Source organism: Thermobia domestica, chromosome 7 (assembly GCF_964235325.1).
Source record: "Thermobia domestica chromosome 7, izTheDome1.hap1.1, whole genome shotgun sequence".
Lineage (NCBI taxonomy): Eukaryota > Metazoa > Arthropoda > Insecta > Zygentoma > Lepismatidae > Thermobia > Thermobia domestica.
This window is the reverse complement of record NC_137460.1, coordinates 227,166,343-227,188,827: the sequence shown is the minus strand read 5'-3', so window position 1 is coordinate 227,188,827 and position 22,485 is coordinate 227,166,343. Positions and strand designations below refer to the sequence as shown.

General features: G+C 39.7%; 1 protein-coding gene across 1 annotated transcript; it reads right to left on the bottom strand.

The window, feature by feature from the left end:
- Nucleotides 1–6,567: 6,567 nt before the first annotated feature.
- On the bottom strand, nt 6,568–8,013 carry LOC145689578 (uncharacterized). Its single transcript, XM_081763759.1, has one exon. It carries the CDS (start codon nt 8,011–8,013, stop codon nt 6,568–6,570), a length of 1,446 nt encoding a protein of 481 aa, XP_081619885.1.
- Nucleotides 8,014–22,485: the final 14,472 nt, after the last annotated feature.

Sequence of the window (22,485 nt, the reverse complement as noted above, 5' to 3'; positions counted from 1 at the left end):
CATATTATCCAGCGTTACGATAAGGCTGACTGGACTCAATTTCGACAGACCGTAAATATCCGTCTCTCCAATCTTCAACCACCAAATTCAGAATCTGACATGTACAATGTTGTCAACCACATCACGGACGCTTTACATACTGGTGCACAACAATATATACCTGTGGATAAAATTTATCCGTCTAAACCAAAATTGCCTCCAACCTATCTTTCTTTAATACTGAAATCACGACAGCATTTTCGAGAATATAGACGAACTGGCAATGAAGAATGTCTCCGTCAACACAGACAATGGCACCGAGCTGTTACAAATTATCTCACAGCATACAAACGTCGCGCTTGGATCAGCGCGTGTAATAAACTAAACGACGAAGCCTCACCAAGCCGATATTGGAAAACCTTCCATAGACTCACAGGCAAAAGCACTAAAATATCATATCCTCTGTTGGACAATAGTGTCCCTCTCTTTACAGATCAGGATAAGGCAAACGCTTTTGCAACACAATTACAAACAGTTTTCACGCCTGCAATATCATATAATTCACATAACCGCAGAGACTTGTCCACTATTCCAGCTTTACAACCATCACCATCACACGTAATAGATATCGACCATCCTCTTTCAGCACCAATCACTACACATGAACTTCAACGCGCACTTCATAAGAAACGAAATACTGCACCAGGCATCGATCATATTTCCTACCGGCTAATAAAAGAAGCTCCATTCTCTTTACTTACACTACTCGTTACAGTCTACAACTTTATTCTCCGCACTGGCTTTTACCCTGCAGATTGGAAAGTATCCAAAATTTGTATGTTTCTTAAGCCTACTAAACCAGCACATTCTGTTACTTCTTACCGCCCAATACAACTGACAACAGTTTTCAGTAAACTGTTTGAGAAAATTCTTGTCCAGCGGCTTCATTTACATATTCAGGAGCATAACTTATTGCCCATACATCAAGCAGGTTTTCGACCAGAATTTTCTATTAACGACCAGTTACTCCGGCTCTCTACAATAATAACAAATCAATATAACAAGGACCTTCCATCTTGCCTCGTCTTAATGGACCTTGAAAAGGCTTTCGATAAAGTATGGCACTATGGACTTATTCAAAAGTTACAGAAGCTAAACCTCCCGATCTGCTACCTACGTATCATATATTCCTTTCTAATTAATCGAATCGGATATGTCTATATAGGTACTGCTATCTCACACCCTATTTTTCCGTATTGTGGCGTTCCACAGGGTTCTGCCCTCAGTCCGCTCTTATATATACTATATGCCTCTGATATACCAAAGCCTACGGAAAACGTATTCTTATTTCAATATGCCGATGACACGGCCTTTCTAGCTCTTGGCAAGACCATGCATCAGGTCAGCACGGCATTACAATCCACTCTCAATGGATTTTTGCAATGGTGCAAAACTTGGAAACTTACTGTCAATAGTGACAAAACTCAAGCGCTGGTCTTTTTACCCCCGAAACGCCGCTCCAAGGTTCATCGCAATCCGCGAAACCTTAAAGTCACCCTTAACGATCATTCTCTACAACCAACTACTACGGCCACATATCTCGGGGTTGTATTTGATTCCAAACTTAACTGGAAGGCTCATCTTCAGAAAATCTCTCAAAAGGCCAATATCCGGCTTAATCTTCTTCGCCGTCTAACTGGCACTAATTGGGGTCTAAACGCCACCTTGCTCCTAAATACATATAAAATGTTCCTTCGGCCTATCTTAACTTTTGGCCACATTGCTTGGTGCAACGCTCCTACGAAGTTCTATGACCGTTTGTCAATACTCGAGCGTCATGCCATTCGACTTGCACATCATATCAGGCTGCCATATCCCAACTTTCTGACTTACGAGCATATTGACTTTCCTCAACTGACTCAACACCTCGCCGATATACGCTTGAAATATATACTCTCTCGACTACCAGTCTCTCACCCATTTCTTCTCGATACCCTACAAGCGGATGCTGAAACTGACGCCCCATATAAATACTTGCACACGCCATTAAATATACTTATTACGATGTATCTTAATACTGGGCACCCTACCATCGACGAGCGTGATATCTTCCATATTTATCATATAGATGATCATCTCCCTCATTTGTTTCCATCTCTGCACCATGTATAATTTCAGCACTAACACTGGGCTTTCCCCATGTCGCCATCAGTCTCGAGCCGCCCCGAGACAGAAGAACTAATCTGCATTTGTCTTCTTAACAATGTGTTTGTGATTGTGGCGTGCACGCACTGCATCTCATCTTTCACCGTCATCATATTTCTTTCATAAAACACCTCACTCTAAATAAATAAAAAAAAATTGACTTGCACCACCTTTATGTGTTTTCTTTTCTGCACTCATATTTAAGTTTTTGCACTAATCTTGTGTTTAGTTTTTTTTAAATCTTTGCTTTTGAACATTGCACATAGACCATCATGAAATTCTTTAAACAATAGTATACAAAAATCTGTGCCAAAGAGAGGGCGTAACCCTCTAATGGCCAGGGTTAGAAATAGTCTTTAAATTAAATGATGAATAAAGAACTCCCTAATTCCTAACCCTTTACTATTACAAAAAAAAAAGAGATTATTCACATACTACTTTATTACTTTCAAATATACTTTTTAGAGAAGAACGCAGTTGTAGTTTGGTGACTCCTGTCGTTCTTAGCTATTGATATCCATTTAGTGCATGTCATTCCGGTTTAAACTCTTAGGGAAGTACCGAGTGTTTTATTTCATTCCAGCTTTGCCATTCCCTGCATCTTGATATTAACATAATTGTAAAATCTAGTATACTTGTAGCTTTCGTGATGATCATTTCCGATGAATTAATGTTAAAGCTTCTTAGATTAATATTCAGAACAGGGCCGTCGTTCAAGGGAAGGGCAATTGCACCCCTTGAGTTTGAGATTTATATAGATTTTATAAATTAAATAAGTGAAAAACGGGAAATTTTACTTATATCAAGGGATCTTGCCACCCCCACGCAAAATTTGAAATGACGCTCCTGGTTCAGAAATGAATGTGAAGTAGATAACGCAATGAAAGGATCACATCCGGTTGTTCGTTGAATCCAGCCCAACTCACCATTATCGGCCTTTTGATGTGGGTATGTTTCTAAAAGTCTTTCCAACTGGAATAAATTATTTTTTCCGTTTCAAATCCCCTTCTCTCTGTTTCTCTCTCTCTATTATTTTCTTCTTTTTGAATTTTGCTACTTTTTATAGTTGAGATGGTGAATTTAATTTCTAACCTTGTGTTTGTGTCAGTACCGGATCTTCAATCCTGAGAACTACGCATTCGCAGGAGGCGCCAGATAAAGAGGGCGTTAAACTGGAAAATGAATTTTGTGTTTTAAATGTGAATATTTATTAGTAAAAATCTTATGATGAAAGATTTTCGGAATAGTTTAAAACAAATATTCTACAGACTGAGATACAGATAAAATACATCAAAAGGACTATAAATTAGAATCTTTTCGTGGTTGACTGTAAAACAGTCCTTTTTTCAATTGCAATGGACTCGTACATCAATCACTGCAAAGGCCCACTCACATGTAATGCTAGTTGGAGGAAAATTTCCCGCGGCGCAGGAAGATTTAGGAAAGATTTTTTAAGAGGGAAAAGGGAAATTTTATGAATATGAGATAAAATGTAAGGATATTTAGTTTTTCAATAAATATTATATTAAACACTATGGAAGTGCGACTAAAGACAGCGGCATTCTTTCCACAACTCCACCATATGTACAAAATGCAAATATAACAGACTTTTCATTCCTTTCCCAAAAGTATTTCGCGAACTTGCTAGAGAATATCATTGCCAAACATGCCTTTGAAATGGGAATGGATTATTAAACAAAAGGAAGTCAACTGCACGTGTTGCTTATGGATTGGATGGCATTATCACACTAGAAAGAAATGTCTTGAAAGGATGCCGCGCCTTGTCATAAACAGGGTCCCGCATAGTGCTTCGGTTCAATGACCATAGTGTTGAGAAAGGTGAGCATAAATGAAATGCACATTATCGAAGTTCAAGCAGCTATGCTTTTGTTGTCCATTAGTCCCAGGGAGGGTTGCGAATACTATGATACAAATGAAATTTTTGATAATTTTTGAGGGAAATATTAACTTAAATTCCTAATCAGTGGTTCACAAATGGTGCCCACTGCTTAATGCTCATTTTGTTATTGTCTATTAGTTCATTTGTCATTCGTCAACATTTCGTTTCTATCGCGAGTCGTTTAGTTTTTTTTATTGTATTTATAATGTTTTTTTTTTTTTTTTTTTTTACTTTTCAATAGTATTTTTTCCCTGTAATAATAATGACCAACGATGAAAAAGTGAACACTTATTGGAAAAGAAAAAATGAAATGAAATCTTTAAGTTTTACGTCCCACGGTTATGCCGGTTAGGCTAAAGGAGACGGTGATAATGAGAGATGAGTGAAATGGTGGAATGAAGAAAGTGGGAGGAAACGGGAGAACCCCGAGAAAACCCACGAGCACGGTGTTTGTCCACCACAAAGTTCACTTGGCGGGGGCTGGGATCTTTATTGGAAAAGAAAACTACGAAACTTGAAAGAAGATTAGAGGCAAGCGAGGACTATAAAAAAAAGTTTCGACTTCTGGACGAAATTTCGAAAGTGATAATCACACAAATGTTGAGGTGAGAGAATTGTCAATACCAGTTACAGTTAACGAAGTATTTGCAAATTGATAAACTTTTGAAACTGAAAGTTTATTTTATGTATTTGCAATAATTTAATTGTTAAAATTAAAATGGAATGGATCAGGGGCGGATCCAGGGGGCGATCGGGGGAATCGCCCCCCCAGAAGGGGAAACTTTTTTATTCTATATATAAATAAAATATATAGTTTATTTTTTGACGCTCTTAAAAGTACCTAGCTCTAAGTAGCAGTATTACAAACCACCGCCCCCCCCAGAAGTCCGTCCTGGATCCGCCCCTGGAATGGATACGGCCTTTTCGGTTACGGGTTTGACTGAACCCGTATCTAATGTATTCCAAAATTTGTTTGATTACAATTAGTTTTCGGGCAGTATATGCATATATAACTCGAAAGGGTAACTGTAATCGAAATCGAAATTCTAATCGAAAGTTCATTAGGATTAAAAGTAACGCAATTTTTTTTTTATTTTTATTTTTTTAGAACACTCTCTGTCAATCACAGCAGCGTACGTATATGCTTGTTGTATTATAACAGTGTAACAATCATTATCAACCCATTCTCTCAAATTAAATTTAGATGGAGCGATATTTCTAAACATTTGATAATAGTCCTAATGCAAAGTAGAGTCTTGATTATTATAGTCCATTCTAAACTAGAAGCAAATTGACCGTTTGGAGAAGCACGTGGTACGCTGTTGCCACTTCGTGCGCATCCCGGTTAGTTCTCGGGCTAGAACTGTCTTGTGAGTCAACGAAAAAGGAAATCTCTAAATATTGATTTGTTTGGATGGATGAAAAGATATGTTTATTGTCCCAGTTTCTGCATGTTGGGAAGGGGGAGGGCTGTGTGTGTGTGTGTTTATGTAACAGAGAGAGAGAGAGAGAAATGAAATCTTGCTTGTGATTGTAAAGAAAGTATTCTTTTTAAATGTTTTTTTAACAGTAGAACATCTTTTAAATGCTTATGAGGAAAAAATAAATGAAAAATATAAACAAATCATGAGGATAAAAAGAACTTACAAAACACTTCTGAATGTCCGGATTCATCTGAAATTTGGGGCTGGTAGAAATATGCATTTGTTAGAAATTTGTCAACAAATATTTACAAATAAATGATCTTTAGTTTTTTAGTTTTCTATGTTGTTTCTCTAACAGATGCTAAAAGTTATAACTGCGTACTGTAGTCACACCAATATAACGGAAACAGGGTTCTGCAATAATTACGTTTTTACCATTAAGCAAATTTGCACTATACACACAATCTGCATGCATCATACTCTAACTTTCTATGCTCACAGATCTCGTGTCTAATCACCCTTCTTTTCATGATATATTTCCTACACTCAATTTGAAACGATAGGTGACAGCACTCTTTCAATGTAGGTGTGTGCTAGTGATCTGTTTCACCCCGTTCTACGGTACTATACTGACTAAACGTAAGAAACAAGTATTTCTGCAATGAGATCAGTAAACAATTTTTGGTTCCCGCGACGATTTTGCTTTTTCAATTTTTTGTCACTGGAACATATTATATATATTGTGCTGTCAAAAAAAAAAAAAAGAAAAAAGAAAAAGAAAAAGTTTGCTTTTGTCATTCAGGGTTTCTTCCAGACATGTTTTTGGGGTGGCACTGCTCCCCCGGAGCTCTGAGAGTGCCCCCGGACGAGATCAAAATAATACGTCTTATCATATAATAATAAATAAAATAGTACCAGCAGTGCCCCCCCAGAATACTACTTGTGTCCTCCCCCCGGAACACATTTTCTGAAAGAACTACTATTTTCATTTTATTTCAGTATAGGCCTAGAAAGGTAAATGCAAGCATAATTTAGAATCAGACATACCTGAAATGTAATTTATTCCAGTGGATAGACTCCACTCAAGTCATCATCATCATTACTACTGATGTCACTGCTACTAAGCTCCTCTTCACCAGATGAATCACTGGAACCACCAACACTTATTATTAATTGTTCTACACTTTCTTCAAGCACACCTTCATTTTTCCATGCATCTTGAATAACTTTATACGTATGGTTAACTGCATCTCTCCAGTTTTCTGGCGTAATTGAGGCTATGGCTTCTTCTGTTAATTTTACAACAGACGACATGGTGAAACTTTTATTTTTACGGCCAACGTACCCTTTAATTTGTGCCCAAATAAGTTCTATGGCATTGAAGTGACAATGGTAAGGGGGAAGTCTCACTACTTTATGTCCATGTTGAGTAGCGATTTTGTCAATGACGTATGTGGGGAATTGGGGTTTGTATCTTTGCACGAGTTGCATTAATTCTGCTTTTCTCAAATCATCTCGAACCTCCACGTTGCGTTGAATTAACCAACGAACAATGTCCTCTTTTCTAGTGGCCATAGTAGGAGCTTTGTCAGCAATAACTGAATGGTATTTTGCGTTATCCATAACAATAATGGATGGCGTGTGCAGTTCGGGGAGAAGAGATTTCTGAAACCACTGAAGAAATTTCGTTTGGTTCATTTCCTCATGATAATCTCCTGTTTTCTTCGATGTGAAGAGAAGGGAACAGTTTGGGAGGAACCCAGAAGACGTCCCGGCATGAAGAAGTATAATCCTTCCCCCTCTACCTAACGGCAATCCCATTGTGCCCTGAAGCGTGTCGTCGGTCCATCCTTTACTAACGCTGTGGTTCACGTTCACCCAGGTTTCATTAAGCCACACTATATTATCAAAATTATGTTTTAATATTTCCCGAAGAAATCTACATCGCCACGCAGAAACGTCCGGCTTCTCCATTAAAAGTCTCCTTTCATTTATTTTCTTATAGGAAAACCCCAACTTTTTAATAATACTATACAAGGATGTTTTGCTTCCTTGAAAAAGTTCGGCTTCTTGGAGTGACGCGTGTAATTTCAGGAGAGTGGGGTGCTCCTTCTTTTGATAATAAGAATAAATATGTCGCCGTATAGCGTCTTTTTGGAAAGTATCCAAATTCGTCACACGTTTACTTACTTTTCTCTTCTTGCCTGGAGTTTCTAATTTTGAAGACCCGGATTGATTTTCTTCATTTTCGAACTTCTCCTTGCCAATTTTCACGATGGTACATGTATTTACTTTTACGGCAGCAGCAGTCCTGTCAAGCACCTTATTTACAGGGATAATCGGTCCTACATTGTTCCTTTCCTGTTCGAAATAGTCCCTAACCGAGCAAATAATTTCCCTTGATTGTCCTTTAATAGGAATACCTTTCCCTAAAACGTTCTTTCTTTCAGAAGAATGTGTTCTCGGCCGTTTTGCAGGGAGAATGTCCTCCATTTCACTGGACATTATTTAAAATAGCCTATATATTCGTTATATACACAAATATAAATATATATACACAAACACACAACACCACACGATATATACAACAAAATATCTCACATATACAATATATTTACAGAATTGTACACAAAGATAAAACTCGAATGCACAAGAATAATCTAGAAATCACTCCCACACACAAGGAAACGAAACACTAAAAATATCTTCTTTCTTTCTGAAAACACGTGTTTACTAGCGGCAACATTGGAATGTTAAGGTCTGTTGCCAAGGAAACCCTCCACCCACTGTTGGTAAAAGGGCGTTTATGATTCGACCCTCGCTGAGTGACCGCAATAACTGTGTGACGTAGACTCCTTTCTTCAAAACAAACTTGCACGTGTTTTTGAGCTGTCAATTTGCTTCTTGTTTAGAATGGACTTTAGTAAGTTGTGTTCCGGGATGCACCGACGGAAGTGGTCCGAAAGTCTGGACCCGTAAGAACTTTTAATTTTTAAGAAAATTAGCACAATTTGAGGGGGCAAATACATAAAAATTATTTGCATTTTATAAGCTAACCCGAAAAATCTTCGGACCCGAAACAGAAATCGTGGGCGCACCAATGCTTGTGTTTACATTGTGTTACTCATTGCCTGATTTCGAACGTCTATGTAGAAAAGGGACATTAAATTAAAGAACTGAATTGTTTTATAGGCCTAATAGACCCTCAAAAGAATTTTTGTTGCAGGGGGGACCTGCTTTTGAAGTTCCGCAACTGGTTCAAAAACAAATTAAATATCGATTAAGGCACACACTTTTGTCATATGTTGTGTATTAAACAAGTTCAGCTAAAATTAATAAAGAATTATTTTAGATCAACTATATCTCAAAAACGATTAAATTGACTACCGCGCCCGAGAATTATCTTGACAGTGGCGTAGACACCGTTATTGCTCAAATGCAGTCCCACTGCTTAAAGCAAACTCTTCGTTCAATTCAACGTCCAATCCCAGGAAAGAGAAAATGCGCGAACACAAATACAGTAAAACCTGTCTTAAGCGGAATCGAGCGGGACTGGCAAAAATTTCCGTTAAAGTCAGGTTTCCGCTTAATGAAGGTAAATGTTGCCTTTAAAAAATACATGCTTATAACGGACATACTGAGAAAATATTGTACGTACGTTGTACGTACCTTTTTTCAATTACAGTATTTCTTTTTTCTACGAATTAATACACAAAAAGTTTTAAATTAATACAAAATATGCTATGCATATGCTTTCTTTATTTTTCCCAGTAGTCAAGCAGAGTTTTCTTGATACATTTCTGTTTGGCTGCTCGTCTTTCCGCATACACTTTAGCCTGAGAAACTACACTAAGTAAATCAGAGTATTTTTTTTTTTCGCAAGGCAAATGGTTGCAGTTCCTTTAACTTCTGAGAGCATCTTGATACGTCTTTATTCTACACTCTTTTTCGAATTCCGTACCGTATTCGTGTTCTTCTTCCATCTCGTCTTCTTCTTCTTGATAAAGGTGAGAGGATTAAGGACAAATTGTGGGGGTGAATATGAGTAGTGGTTGAGGAAGGTCAACAATGCCCAGAAAGATTTAACAACAGAGCGAAGAATTTATCGCAGACATGTAATATATTACCCTCTTATAGAATGTAATGTATATATTTACTCTCTTACAAAGTTCTAAACGCTACAGTCTGGAACTCAGAATTTTCCGTTAAAGGTTTATTTTGCTTTCCGTTGTCCGCATAACAGTTTCCGCGGAACAGAAGGAACTTTTACACGTTTTGCACTCCAACATTCATGGGACCATGAAATATTTCCGTTTAAGACAGTTTTCCGTTTAATAAAGGGTCCGCTTAAGGCAGGTTTTACTGTACCAACTTAAAAGCAAGCTGTGTTCTCTACAACAGGAAAGACAAAGAAAATGAACTGAAATGGAGATTCGTTTCTGACAAATATACTTGACATCTTTGTATAACGATAACTGGAGTTCGAGAATACGTAAATGCTATATTTTTTGCTTTTCAATTTATATAACTTTCATGAAGAATATGATTATTTTATATTTGAATTTTATATTATAAGTATGTAGAAAATAATTTTAAGTGATAGCCACTTAGTCTTTATTCTGTTCTAACAACATTCAGATTTCAACATGCTACATGCTACAAGCTTCCGTTCTGTTGATGATAGACACAAATATGCAGTGGACGAAATGGAAAGGGAAGTCCAAAGTTTATTTTAAAGAAACCCCCATGTTTTTACCTATCACGGTCCTTGAATTAGAGGATGATATGTGAACGTTTTTCGTACGCGCGGAAACAGAGCGTGGGGGTTGTGAATGTAGCTTCAAAAATCCTAATATTTACCGATAGGGCACAGGAACAGCGCTTCCAGGAAACACACACACACACACACACACAAGAAAAAAAAAAAGTGAAACGAAATTAACTGAAAAGCGCGTGTTTTCTTTGTGAAGGGCTATACAATGTGTAGTGACTGGTAAGAATTGTGAATCTTTTGTTTTGTGAATTGTGAAAGAGGAGAAATGTCTAAATAGAGGACAACCCGTCCTGATACCCGGTAAAGCAAGACCAAATACCCAGAAAAGACAAACAAATTTAGATTCTTTCGATGAAGCAGTAGTTCGTAGAACAATTCACAATATGTATGCTGAAGGCATTGCCGTGACCGTAAATAAATTATTGTATGAACTTAAGAAAAGCATTAACTTCAAGGGTTCTGAGTGGGCATTACGACAAATACTGGGCAAGTTGGGTTTTAGGTTTAAAAAACCTTCTATTGGGAATAGAAATCTGCTTCTTGAAAGAAACGATATCGTCATTTGGCGACATAAATATATACGCGAAGTGAGGAGGTTACGCGTAAACGAACCTCAAAGACAATTTGTTTACTTGGATGAAAGTTTCGTTAATACATATCATACTGTACCGAAAGTCGGGTTGGACTTGGAGGGCTCTGGAGGGTTACGAGTTCCGACTGGAAAAGGTCCTCGGTTCATTCTCGTTCATGCCGGTAGTGAAAACGGGTTTGTAAAAGGTGCAAAGCTGGTCTTTCTCTCTAACTCAAGCGCTGTAGATTATTATGGTGACATGAATGGCGATAAATTTTTTCCGTGGTTTCAAAAGGAATTCATCCCAAATTTGCCAGAAAACAGTTATCATTCTTGACAATCCTGCATTTCATAACAAACAAATTGAAAAAGTTCCAACTTCCAATAGTAGAAAATCAGAAATGTTGTCCTGGTTATCGGCTCATAATATACCCCATAGTCCGGATTTCTTGAAAGCTGGACTTTATGGATTGATAAAGAAAAACAACCCTCCACATGTAAAATATGTTATTGATGAAATTGCAACAAGCAAAGGACATAAAGTAATAAGACTACCGCCATACCACGCTGACCTTAACCCTATTGAATTAATATGAGCAAACGTGAAGAAATACATCGCTGTCAATAACAGAACTTTTACCAGACAAAGTGTAGGGAAGCTTATTGAAGAAGCTTTCAAACAAGTAAGGCTAACGAAAGAAGACTGGAGGAAGGCTGTTGAAAACTCGCGTAAACAGGAATAGTTTTACTGGGAAAAGGACTGTCTTATGGATGAACGGGTTGACAAGTTAATTGTGAGTGTTGGAAGCCATTCAGAATCCGATAGTTCTGTAACAGACAGTGATCGGGAAGATGGGCCTGGAATTTATAGTGACGATTCAGACGATCTCGGGTGCTCACCAATCATAGACTATTCTATTCTATTTTATTAATCTCCCTCGCGGGAGATTTTATAATTAAAAAGTCACAGCACTAAGGCCAAGTTGACTGCTTCACTAGAATTGTTTTAAATCCTTTTGTTGTTAATATAATTGTAGAAGGTGGCCCGTTCCAAAATGGACGAATTGGCCTGTTTCAAATAATTCTGTTTCCACACTAGTTTGTGAATTAAAAAGGAAGGCAGAAGCGTAGAACATACAAAAAATTATGTATAACACTATAAAAATTGTAATACACTAAATTATGTCCAAAATTGAAATTGTTAAAAATTAAATTGAAATAGTTGAAGAGCATGACGCTCTATTCTGTAGAACATTCTACGCCATCTTGCCAACCTCAATCATAGACTAAAGGTAAGAGTAAAGTATTTCTACGTGTATTGTTGTGATTTATTGTGTACATTTTAAAATATTCTGATAATTGTTAGTGTAATCTTATTTTTTCTTCCTTTGTCATAACAATGCACATAGCCTATATACTAGAATTATACAAATCAATTGTTATCTAAATTCTCCCATAGCTTGCTAACAGCATATTATTAAACTGCGGTTATGACGTGACGTGCGAAGCGTTCGGTGTGCCTTCTAACAAGCAATGTACAGAACAAGGCACGATGAGATCCGACTCAAACTTTGCCCAGAGGACACAGAATACAAAGAAAGAAAAAAATGCTAATTTGGAGCTGCCCCTATCCAGAAACACCGGAGATACGCTACGCAGCACAGGCCCGTAGCCAGCCCAAAAATTTAGGGGGGGGGCGGTAGAAGTTAGGGGGGGCCCGACCCAATCATATTATACTTCATCACCATATTATAGTTCATTTGCAAGCCTACCGTGAAATTTTATGGGGACCAGTCAAGGTTTAGGGGGGCCCGGCCCCCCTTGCCCCCCGTGGATACGGGCCTGACGCAGCATAACGCACCACGCGGCAACATGATATAAGGTAAACGTCGCAAGATACCCGTTTAGGTCGAAAACGGAAAGGACGAGAGGCACCTAGATGATACCAAGATACCTAATATGCTATAACACAGACATGGCGGCCATCTTGAAAGCCGCTGTCGTGAAGATATCGTAAGGTATTGAAACGGGAAGGATGTTTTGTGAAAGATCAATATCGGGTAGAATTGGAAACTGAAACCAATGCCCAGCCTCTGATAACGTATCGAGCATGGTATGGACATGAATAGGAAATCATGCGAGCAGAGTATGGAAAAACAACTGAAGTTATGTTGTTAACGCGATCAAACAGAAACGGCCAAGGGAATCCAGAACACATGGATGATGCGATAAAGAAACACACACGTATAGACATAGAGAGAAACAAATATGTTTGAGTCGGAGTGACACATACTCACACACACACATATATATATATATATATATATATATATATATATATATATATATAGAGAGAGAGAGAGAGAGAGAGAGAGAGAGAGAGATGTGAGTATGTGTATGTATATAATGGACGACCGGAATAATGCAGCGGTGTAGATGAGGCAAGGCTGTGTTTTCGAGAGCATGCAACACACTGTTAGACTAATATGCAGACAAGCACGACTTGCATATGACAACGCATGTGGTGTGTCAAGATTGAACCCATTGTTGAAAATCTCGGCAGTAGTGATAGTGAGTAAAGAAATGGGTGACACACAGCTCCCGCAAACACCAAGCACATTTGATCACAGAGAGTTCTGGGCACTCGTCTTTACAACATTCACGCTGTCGTATATTGAAACAAAAATCAGCTGTGTTGTACTGGAAAGCAACGTTCTCTGCTAATCCAGCTAGTTTCCACCCGCATTGATGTGTCATGTGAAATCGTGGACAACAAAATTGTTTGTGTACCAGTGAATGTAGCTTAAGGATGGTGTCTCGCTGGTGAAGGTTCACGTTGGTATGGACACGCAATGCCTCCGAAATCCGTCGTACCATGTGTTTATACATACGGAAGTAATACAGATCCAACGGTTGGAACTGCGAAGTAGTTTTCTCAGGTATAATATGGATGGGAATATGATCGGCGGTGAAACCACTTTCATGAAGTAGCCTTGCAAATGTGTCTCTGTCCTTGTCCATATGAATCTAGCAACAGAAGGCTTTGTGTGTTGGGAGCATATGCTGCTACTTGTGGTGTTACGCATTCTTTGATGAAAACCGAATACGCTTCCCTTGTCATTTTACCAGAAGGCGTCCAGAATACCACTAAATTTGGTGCGGCGAACATATTGTCCTGAACCCCAGTACTTAAAGCTACGGATTCCTGGAGAATGACAAACAGTTTATCCGCCACCACCCCTGCTTTCGACAACAGAATCACAGTGTGTTTATTCGTCGTTGCATGCACAGACTGGACACAGCCCTCAATGTGCCATGGTCCTCTTCTGGCTAATGTGCGCCCACTGTCAACTCTTTCGCAAAACCGGATTCATCAGCATTCCATATATTTGCCTTCTCAATCCCCTTCATGGTGGTCATGGTTTCGTCACGCCACCCAACAATAACCAAATCAATATCCTCCTTATCGCGTACATACTTCATTGTGACATATACGTGATTTTACGACTCACGATATTGTTTTGTAGTTTTAGTGCCGCAATCCATCCGTGACTAGCATTGAACGTACAGAGACTACACTTCAGAGCCTGCTCCTTTGCCCATAATTTCAAATCGATGTCATGGACAATGTGGTTATCTCGTCGCGCAGCTGTAAATTGTTGCAGCACATGTTCTATGATTTCGCGATACACTTCGCGTTTTGTTTTCAATAAGCCTTTGTCGCGTTGTTCTTTCCATTTAAATAGTGTTCTCTCCGAGGAACAGTTGCGGAATCTGTGTTTCATCGAGCGATATGAACGATGTGCGAATGTTTGACGCCCTTTGATACCTTTTACGTCAAGCCAGGAGCATAACATGTTAACTTTGTCTTCTAGCGTATAATATTGCGTATTACGTTCGTTTCCACTCGGCTCATAGTCACTGTCGGACGAGAATGGTGTTGCCTGTGATTCGGGCGAAGAATCACTCCAAGGCAAAGTGCCGTCACCACTATCCGCGGCATCCTCTTCATCTGTTTGAACCGGACCGGGTTCGTATTCATCAATGTCGAGAGTCTCATCCACATTCACTTCTGTTACATCGTAGTTGTTCAAAAACTCCAGCATGTGTTCAGCTGCTTTTAGTTCAGCCACTGCCGGTTCTGTCGATTGAACGTACCCTTGTTTTGAAAGCTCCCTTTGCATCACTAGCACTACATTGAGAGAGTTCATATTGCAGCTCTACACTGGCGTTTTTAGATTAACAATAGTGCGGACACATTCACTACATAGAATATTGCGCGTTTTGACTCGCGTATGCCACAAACACACTATCACTCCTCACGGGCAGGCACCTGCTGTCACGTTCACTTCGTTCCATATGTGCAGGTGAAACCCGTAGACACAATTCGAGTCGTCTCATTGTGTGGCAAAACTAGCCCTCTCGTGGGAGATTGCAACAACTCATGGAACTCGTCGCCTCAATGCGGAATGCTGCCTTTCGCTAATAATGTGATTCTGTTTGGGACCGTCCAAAAACAGTCTAGCAAACTGCACAAAATAAAAGAAACACTCGTAAAGAAATGTAAGCTAGAACGTGGTTGGGCTTTGTCACCCGTACATACTTTGTTGCAGATATTGTTGTTTAAACAAACGTAGACCGAAATGTCCTTTGTTCACACGAAACAGCAGGAAAAGTGAATAAGAAACGTACAGCGGGGGACACTTCTAAATGGTACACCTTAGCCGTAAATCTCCATATGGCTGTACCATTTAGAAGTGTCCTCCGCTGTACAAAACGCTGTTCAGGAGTGAGCTTCGATCCCAGGTAAGTCGTGCTTTTGTTCACCAATCCAATATGATATCTCCTACTCTCCGAATCGAGCTGCCTTCTTGCTGTTCCACAATAGATAGCCCTTTGTAGTTCCTGTAGTCTCCAAACGAGCGCTCGTATCGCGGGTTGCAACTGTGCTTTTTACTGTACCAAGCCGGGTCACAATATCCCTGAAAGGCATAATGCGTAAATCCGGAGGCACTTCCATGTACAAACACTCAGGTTTACTTGTCGCGTACCATTGCCGTGGCGTTTTGTCCAATGCCATGGCGTCTTCTGTCCTTCGCATACACGTTTGTATTACCCGAGTCTTCTACACTTCATCCCGTCCTCACCATTACACATACGTTTTTCGCAATTACATCATTGATTTTTATTTTGAATTATACATTAAGGTGATATGTCACACAACTTCCTTAACGTTTCAATACCTTACGATACATCCAAGATCGTGACTTTCAAGATGGCCGGTAAGACAGTGTTATAACATATCAGGTATCTTGGTATCATCTCGGTGCTTCTCGTCCTTTCCGTTTTCGACATAAACGGGTATCTTACGACGTTTACCTTATATTATATTGTCGCGTGGTGCGTTATGTTGCGGAGCATATCTCCGGTGTTTATGGATGGAGGCAGCTCCAATTTGGCAGTTTTTCTTCTTTTGTATTCTGTGTCCTTTGGGCAAAGTTTGAGTCGGATCTGATCGTGCCTTGTTCTGTACGTTGCTTGTAAGCACTATTTGTGAACAGTGATGCCAGTTTTGTAACAGCGAAATTCCCGTCCGAAAAAAAAAAATCGATTAGATCCAAAATTTCCCGTCAACTTCAGTAGATATAATTTTCAATATCTATAGCAGGCCAAAATTTTAAAAAAATAAAAATAGAATGTACACCTTTTTACGAACACTATGGTGTTTTTGTGGTTTGGAAGGGGTGTTATGTTCAGCAAAGCAACACTTAATTAAATTGTATTGGCCTTAACACTATTCCGGTGTTGCTTGTACACCGCTTGTTCCTTGCCACAAAAATAAATAAATAAAAATTTAAAATGTTGAAAAATGCAGCGATAAGCAGGTCATTTTCCAATTGTTTACATTAGCTTGATGTTTCAAGTTTTTTGTGTTTGTAATGTTTACTTTTAACCAGGGATAAAGTAAATCTGAGAAGGTAGGGGGACGCATTACGTAAAGCCGTCCCCTGTACCTATCTTTCCCCATTGTAATTTTTAGAAGCGGGGGATGCCATAGATATTTTCTGGAAGTGGGGAGACGACATCCCCCTGCATTCCCTTTCACTTTTACCCATGGGGTAAAAGTGGATCTGAAAAGGTGGGGGGACGGTAGGTAGCGGCATGACGTCACGTCGTTCCCCCTATCTATCTTTGCCCATTGTAACTTTTTAGGAACTAGGGGGACGCCGTACATATTTTTTCGAGGTGGGGGGACGGCGTCCACCCACATTACCCCGCACTTTTACCCCTGCTTTTACCAAGAAAGATCTCAAAGTTGCAGGTTAGGTTGTTGTACACCTAGAAAAGTTGAGAATGGCATAATTTCCCGTTTTCAGCCTATTTTAAAGGAAAATTCCCGCATTCCCGTCAGTGCTCAGAATTTCCCGTTTTACGGGAAATTTCCCGCCAACTGGCATCACTGTTTGTGAATAGCGTAAGTTGGTAGCCTTGCAACTGAGAGCGCTGACGTCACTGCCAAGATAGTTCTCGCCGACTGCTCTGATGGTCATTCAAAATGACACACTCAATGAAATGGATACGGAGGCAATAATAAGAGATTTTGCCAAATTGAAAGCCAAAACAGTGTCTTTGTAACATAAACTTTTCACTAACAAAGCAAATAAAAAATTAAGCTAATTACCATAATCGTTTTACTAGAAAATACTACGTAAAATGCTTTTAATGAAGCACAAGAGCATACCTCTTTGTCAAAATCAAACTTGTGTTAATTACAATTTAAAATCAACCTTATTTTGTTTTTCGAACAAATTATTAAACAGACTTAAAAGAAAAAACATACATGGATGTGTTTAACTGAAATAGGCTTCTAGTGTAAGGACATTGAATTTGGAGGGCTCAAACTGTGAAAATACGGGTGAGCAGGTTTGAAAAGTTAGCAGCCCTGCGGAAGCAGTGCTTAAAGTGACATCAGATGAGGTGGCGGTATGAAAGAAATATGACCATTATATATATATATATATAGAGAGAGAGAGAGAGAGAGAGAACTAATATGTAAATGTTTCACGCTCCACTATCATCAGTGGCGTATATACTGGTTTGCTGGCTTGGTCTACCACTAATCCTTTATAAGACCTGTACATAATAATAATAATAATAATAATAATAATAATAATAATAATAATAATAATAATAATAATAATAATAATAATAATAATAATAATAATAATAGCTCTTCATCTTTGGAATAATGAGTACTTGCTAGGGAGCCTAGTTTCCTTCCAGTTACACCTATGCTTTGGATAGATTGTAACACTACTCACGAGAGTAAATGGGAGTTGCGCTAGCAATGAAGGACGTTGAAAGAGGCGATTAGCCAATGATGGAGGCTCAGTCTATAAGAGCCTTCGCATCGTAACGCAAATAATGAAACAAGTAATTATAAAGCTCTGCCAATTCTTGCAAAATACTGTCAAACACAAAATTTGGTTTGCGTTTAAGCAAACCATTACGGAACGAGGCTCCAGGGACCCCAAAACGCGCTGTCATTACTCGTGTAACTTTCTTTTACTCTTCGCTCACGCCCAAGAAACCGATTTCTCTAGAGGCAACTGGTCCTACCTGGCAGGCCGTTCGTACTCTGCGGATGTAGATGGAGCGAAGAGGAATGTGCTCATTAGTTACACGATTCTTACTGCAGAGAGGAAAATTTGTGGAACATACTTTGACCTCACCCCCGCCATCTCTCTTATGGAGGAAAACTTTTCTTTGGTTTGGGGAAAGAAGTGAATTTCTTCGGCTGTGTCGCCAATTTGTCATTCAGTCGTGTGGTCTTGGCGAGTGAAGATTGTAGACTACCTAGAATGGTTAACCAGTCGGTGCATTGCGAAGCCCGTGAAATAATTAAATGTAGCAATTCCTCCGCATCCAACAAATGAAGGGTCTCGGCTATATCAACTTATCTCTCCTCTTTCGAGTGAGATACAGGAAAGCACATACTATTGATAGCAGCACCAGAAGATTTACACTCGAAATTAAAAGGCTGTAGTTCCGGCAAGGAACTGAATTTCCCTTCTCTAAACTGAATGAACTTAAAAACTTTTGAATATCTAAATATAAAAGTGTAAAAGGCTTGCCTAAGCGGCTTGCAAGTCTTAGGCTTTCTATTGTTGAACTAGCCTTTAGACTTCTGCCTCCAAACTGATTGTTGAGCAATAGTGATTACAAAGTGGGGAAAGAAGCAGAGGCGGTATGCTTTCGTAAAAATTTTGCTTGACCATATCGGCGATCTAAATGTGGAAGAACACGGATGGTACGTTTACTTAAACATCGTATTTACAATAACATAGTGATCTAACGCGACCTTTAAGTGGAGTAAAACAAGAAAACACATATATGTTCATATGGTTTTTCGTCTCGTTTTCAAGGCTTTGTAGGCAATCTCGTCTCGTCTCTAGTATTTAATGATTTTTTCCAATTTCATTTCCATTTTCAAAAAACATTTTATAGTCTGGTCTCGTCTCGTCTCGTGCTCAACACTAAAAGAGAGTCCTGTCAATATCAGAGACAGATCCAGGTTAAACATTTTAGGCGGGCAGTACGGTTAGGGATGCATTCGAGTCGAGTCGAGTCGAGATTTAAGCCTGTCTCGACTCGTCTCGAGAAAATGTTGTCTCTACTCGTGTCTCGACTCGAAAATATGTTTCTGTCTCGACTCGACAGTCTCTGTCTCGACTCGACTCGAATTCGAGTCGAGACGTCTCGAAATTCGAGTCGAGACAAAATATACGAGTTAAAATATACGCACACATCAGCCAGAATATTATGACTACCTACCTTACTGTCAGTGTGTCCAACTTTGGCACGGATAACAATGGCGACGCGTCTTGGCATGGACGCAATGATCCTTGAAAGGTCACTGGAGAGAGTTGATTGGTACACATAGGCAAGGGCGCCGATTTTTCTGTAAATGTGGGGGGCATTCAGATGCAGAAGGCATATATATGAGCTTTGGGGGTGCCCGGGCCCACTCGGCCCCCCAGGATCGGCGCCCTTGCACACAGGTCATCTAATTCCCGTAAATTCCGGGAAGAGGGGCGATGCGCTCTGAAGTCATGTTCAATCACATCCCATTTGTGTTCGATTAGGTTCAGATCCCGCGAGTTGGGCGGCCAGCACATCACTTGGAACTTGTCCCTGTGTTCCTCGAACCACTCCATCACAATCCTGGCCTTGTGATATGGTGCATTATCTTTTCGAAAAATGCCACTACCGTTGGGAAACATGGTCGTCGTCTGCAAGCAGTGTGTGATACGCCTTGGCCGTCATGGTGCCTTGCTCGAGCTTCACTAGACACATAGATGCTCACGTGAATGTTTTCCGGAGCATAATTAAGCCACCGCGAGCTTGTCTCCGTCCCGCAGTACAGGTGTCAAAGAACTGTTCTCTTGAAACACGACGAATTCGCACCATCCCATCGTCATGATGAAGAAGGTATCGGGATTCATCAGACAATGCAACGCTCTGCCACTGTGCCAAGGATTAATGACGATGATCATGTGTTCAGTTCAGTCGCAGTTGCCGATGTCGTGGTGTTAACATTCGCACATAGATGGGACATGGGCTTCGGAGGACCATCGTTAGGGGTGTTCGGTGCACTGTGTGTTCAAACGCACTTGTACTTTGCCCAGTAATAAAGTATGATGTTAGTTCTGCCACAGTTCGCTGCCTGACTTGTTTTACCAGTCTGCCCAGCCTATGACGTCCGACATCTGTAATGAGGTGGGGGCGCCCAACCCCTCCACGTTTGGACGTCGTTTCCCCTTGGTTTCGCGACTTGTTGAAGACACTCACCACAGTACTCCTCGAACATCCAACAAGTCCTGCAGTTTCCGAAATTCTCCTGCCGAGTATGCGGGTCATTACAACCTGCCCTCGGTCAAACTCAAATCGCGCGCCTTCCCCATTCTACACACGGCCAGCACTCTCACTGATACTACATGCACCGTACGCGTGACTGACTAGCAGGCATTCGTCGGCAGGTGACACAGATATCGCCTGGACGGAAATTATATCAATAGTAGGTTGGTAGTCATAATGTTCTGACTGATCAGTACATACTAAATAAATTTAAAATGTAGGAAATTTTCAACATTCTGATTAACTTGCAGGAAATTTCACAATGAAAAGAAGCAACTGACTTGGACAAGACATCGGTTAGTTGATGGGGCAATCTTTTTTTCTGGTCTTTGAGGTGTGAGCTTTGACCATGCCTTGTGAAATTTTGATGTTTGGTGCTCATCAGTCGCGCTTCCATTTTTTTCTAATTGTTCCAGTTCATGATAATTAACAATACATTGCGCAGTTCGAATACATGTTCACGTTTTCATTCAATTCAACTCAAGCCGCTTCAGATACTATAGAGTTGTATTTGTTTACGAAGAATTAATTGCGTATTAGAAATACACCCCAACAAAACATTCTGCGTGCTCATCTGCTCAGTATTCAAGGTTTTAATTACAACCTGAATTGTTAAAATGCGAACGTAAGTTGCAGTAGATATCTAAGCAGTTCCTAGTCTATGGATAATTCAAGCAATGCTAATTAAGGTCTTTCTAGCAAGCACTTCTGCTGTTCATAAACCTTACGCATTGGAGTAGGAAAAAAAAAGAAAAGAAAAGAAAGAAAGAAAGAAAGAAGTAAAATTGGTAATTTTGCAACCGTGACTCACTCGGGCTCATGCTCTCTATCCTCAATGGAGCTCGCGTTCGCTAATCTCAATGAGGATCACACTAGTCAAGTTTCTCACTAATTCGAGCTTGAGCTTGATATTTACTGTAAAATTCTCTTCAGCTCGATCTCGTAATGCCACACTTCCTTTCTTGTTTTTACATTTGTCTCACCATTTTCGATTTATACGGGTGGCCGTAGACTTTTCAATTAAGTTTTTGTTTTCATTTTGACCCGCCGCCATTTTGCACAGGTTGTCGTAGAGAGTCGAGACTTGCTCCATTTTCCTTCATTTTACAACAGATTTCAAACGATGTGCTACTTAACCCCCCTTGCCATTTGAAACATTTTAGTTGGATCCCGTCTGGGGCCCTGCGGGGAACCCTGAGGCAAACCTTTTACCCCAAAAAAGTGTGGCCTTGAAAATGATGGGATACATGTTCACCGAGTTTTCCATTTACCCAATCGTTTCCGAACAAATGACTCGGTTCAAACTATTCTAGCAGGTAATTTCCTAGCTATGGCTTTTTAAATATCTAGAAATTGGCCATGTTTTTGCCCAATATCACGGGAATGGTAAGCCATAGAGATATGATATTGGTGGTAATCAATCCCTAATAGAATGCTAAACATTTTTGTCCTGATATTAATTGGTGGCCACTGGCCAACTGGCCATTGGCCAAACCACTGGCCAGTTGGACAGTGACTACCGGTTTCTATTTGGTACCAAAATGTTTACCATCCTTTTAGATATTGATCAACACCAATATGATCTCTCTATGACTTACGGTTCCCGAGATATGGCTGCTTAAATTTCTGTAAATCGGTCATTTTTTGGCCACTATCTTGCGAACGGTTAGATTGACGCGAAAAATTAAATCATTTTGTCTAATAGTTTTTGATG

Bases quoted from the DNA above. Each gene is read 5' to 3' on its own strand.
- LOC145689578 (XM_081763759.1), bottom strand. From the start codon at position 8,013: ATGTCCAGTGAAATGGAGGACATTCTCCCTGCAAAACGGCCGAGAACA.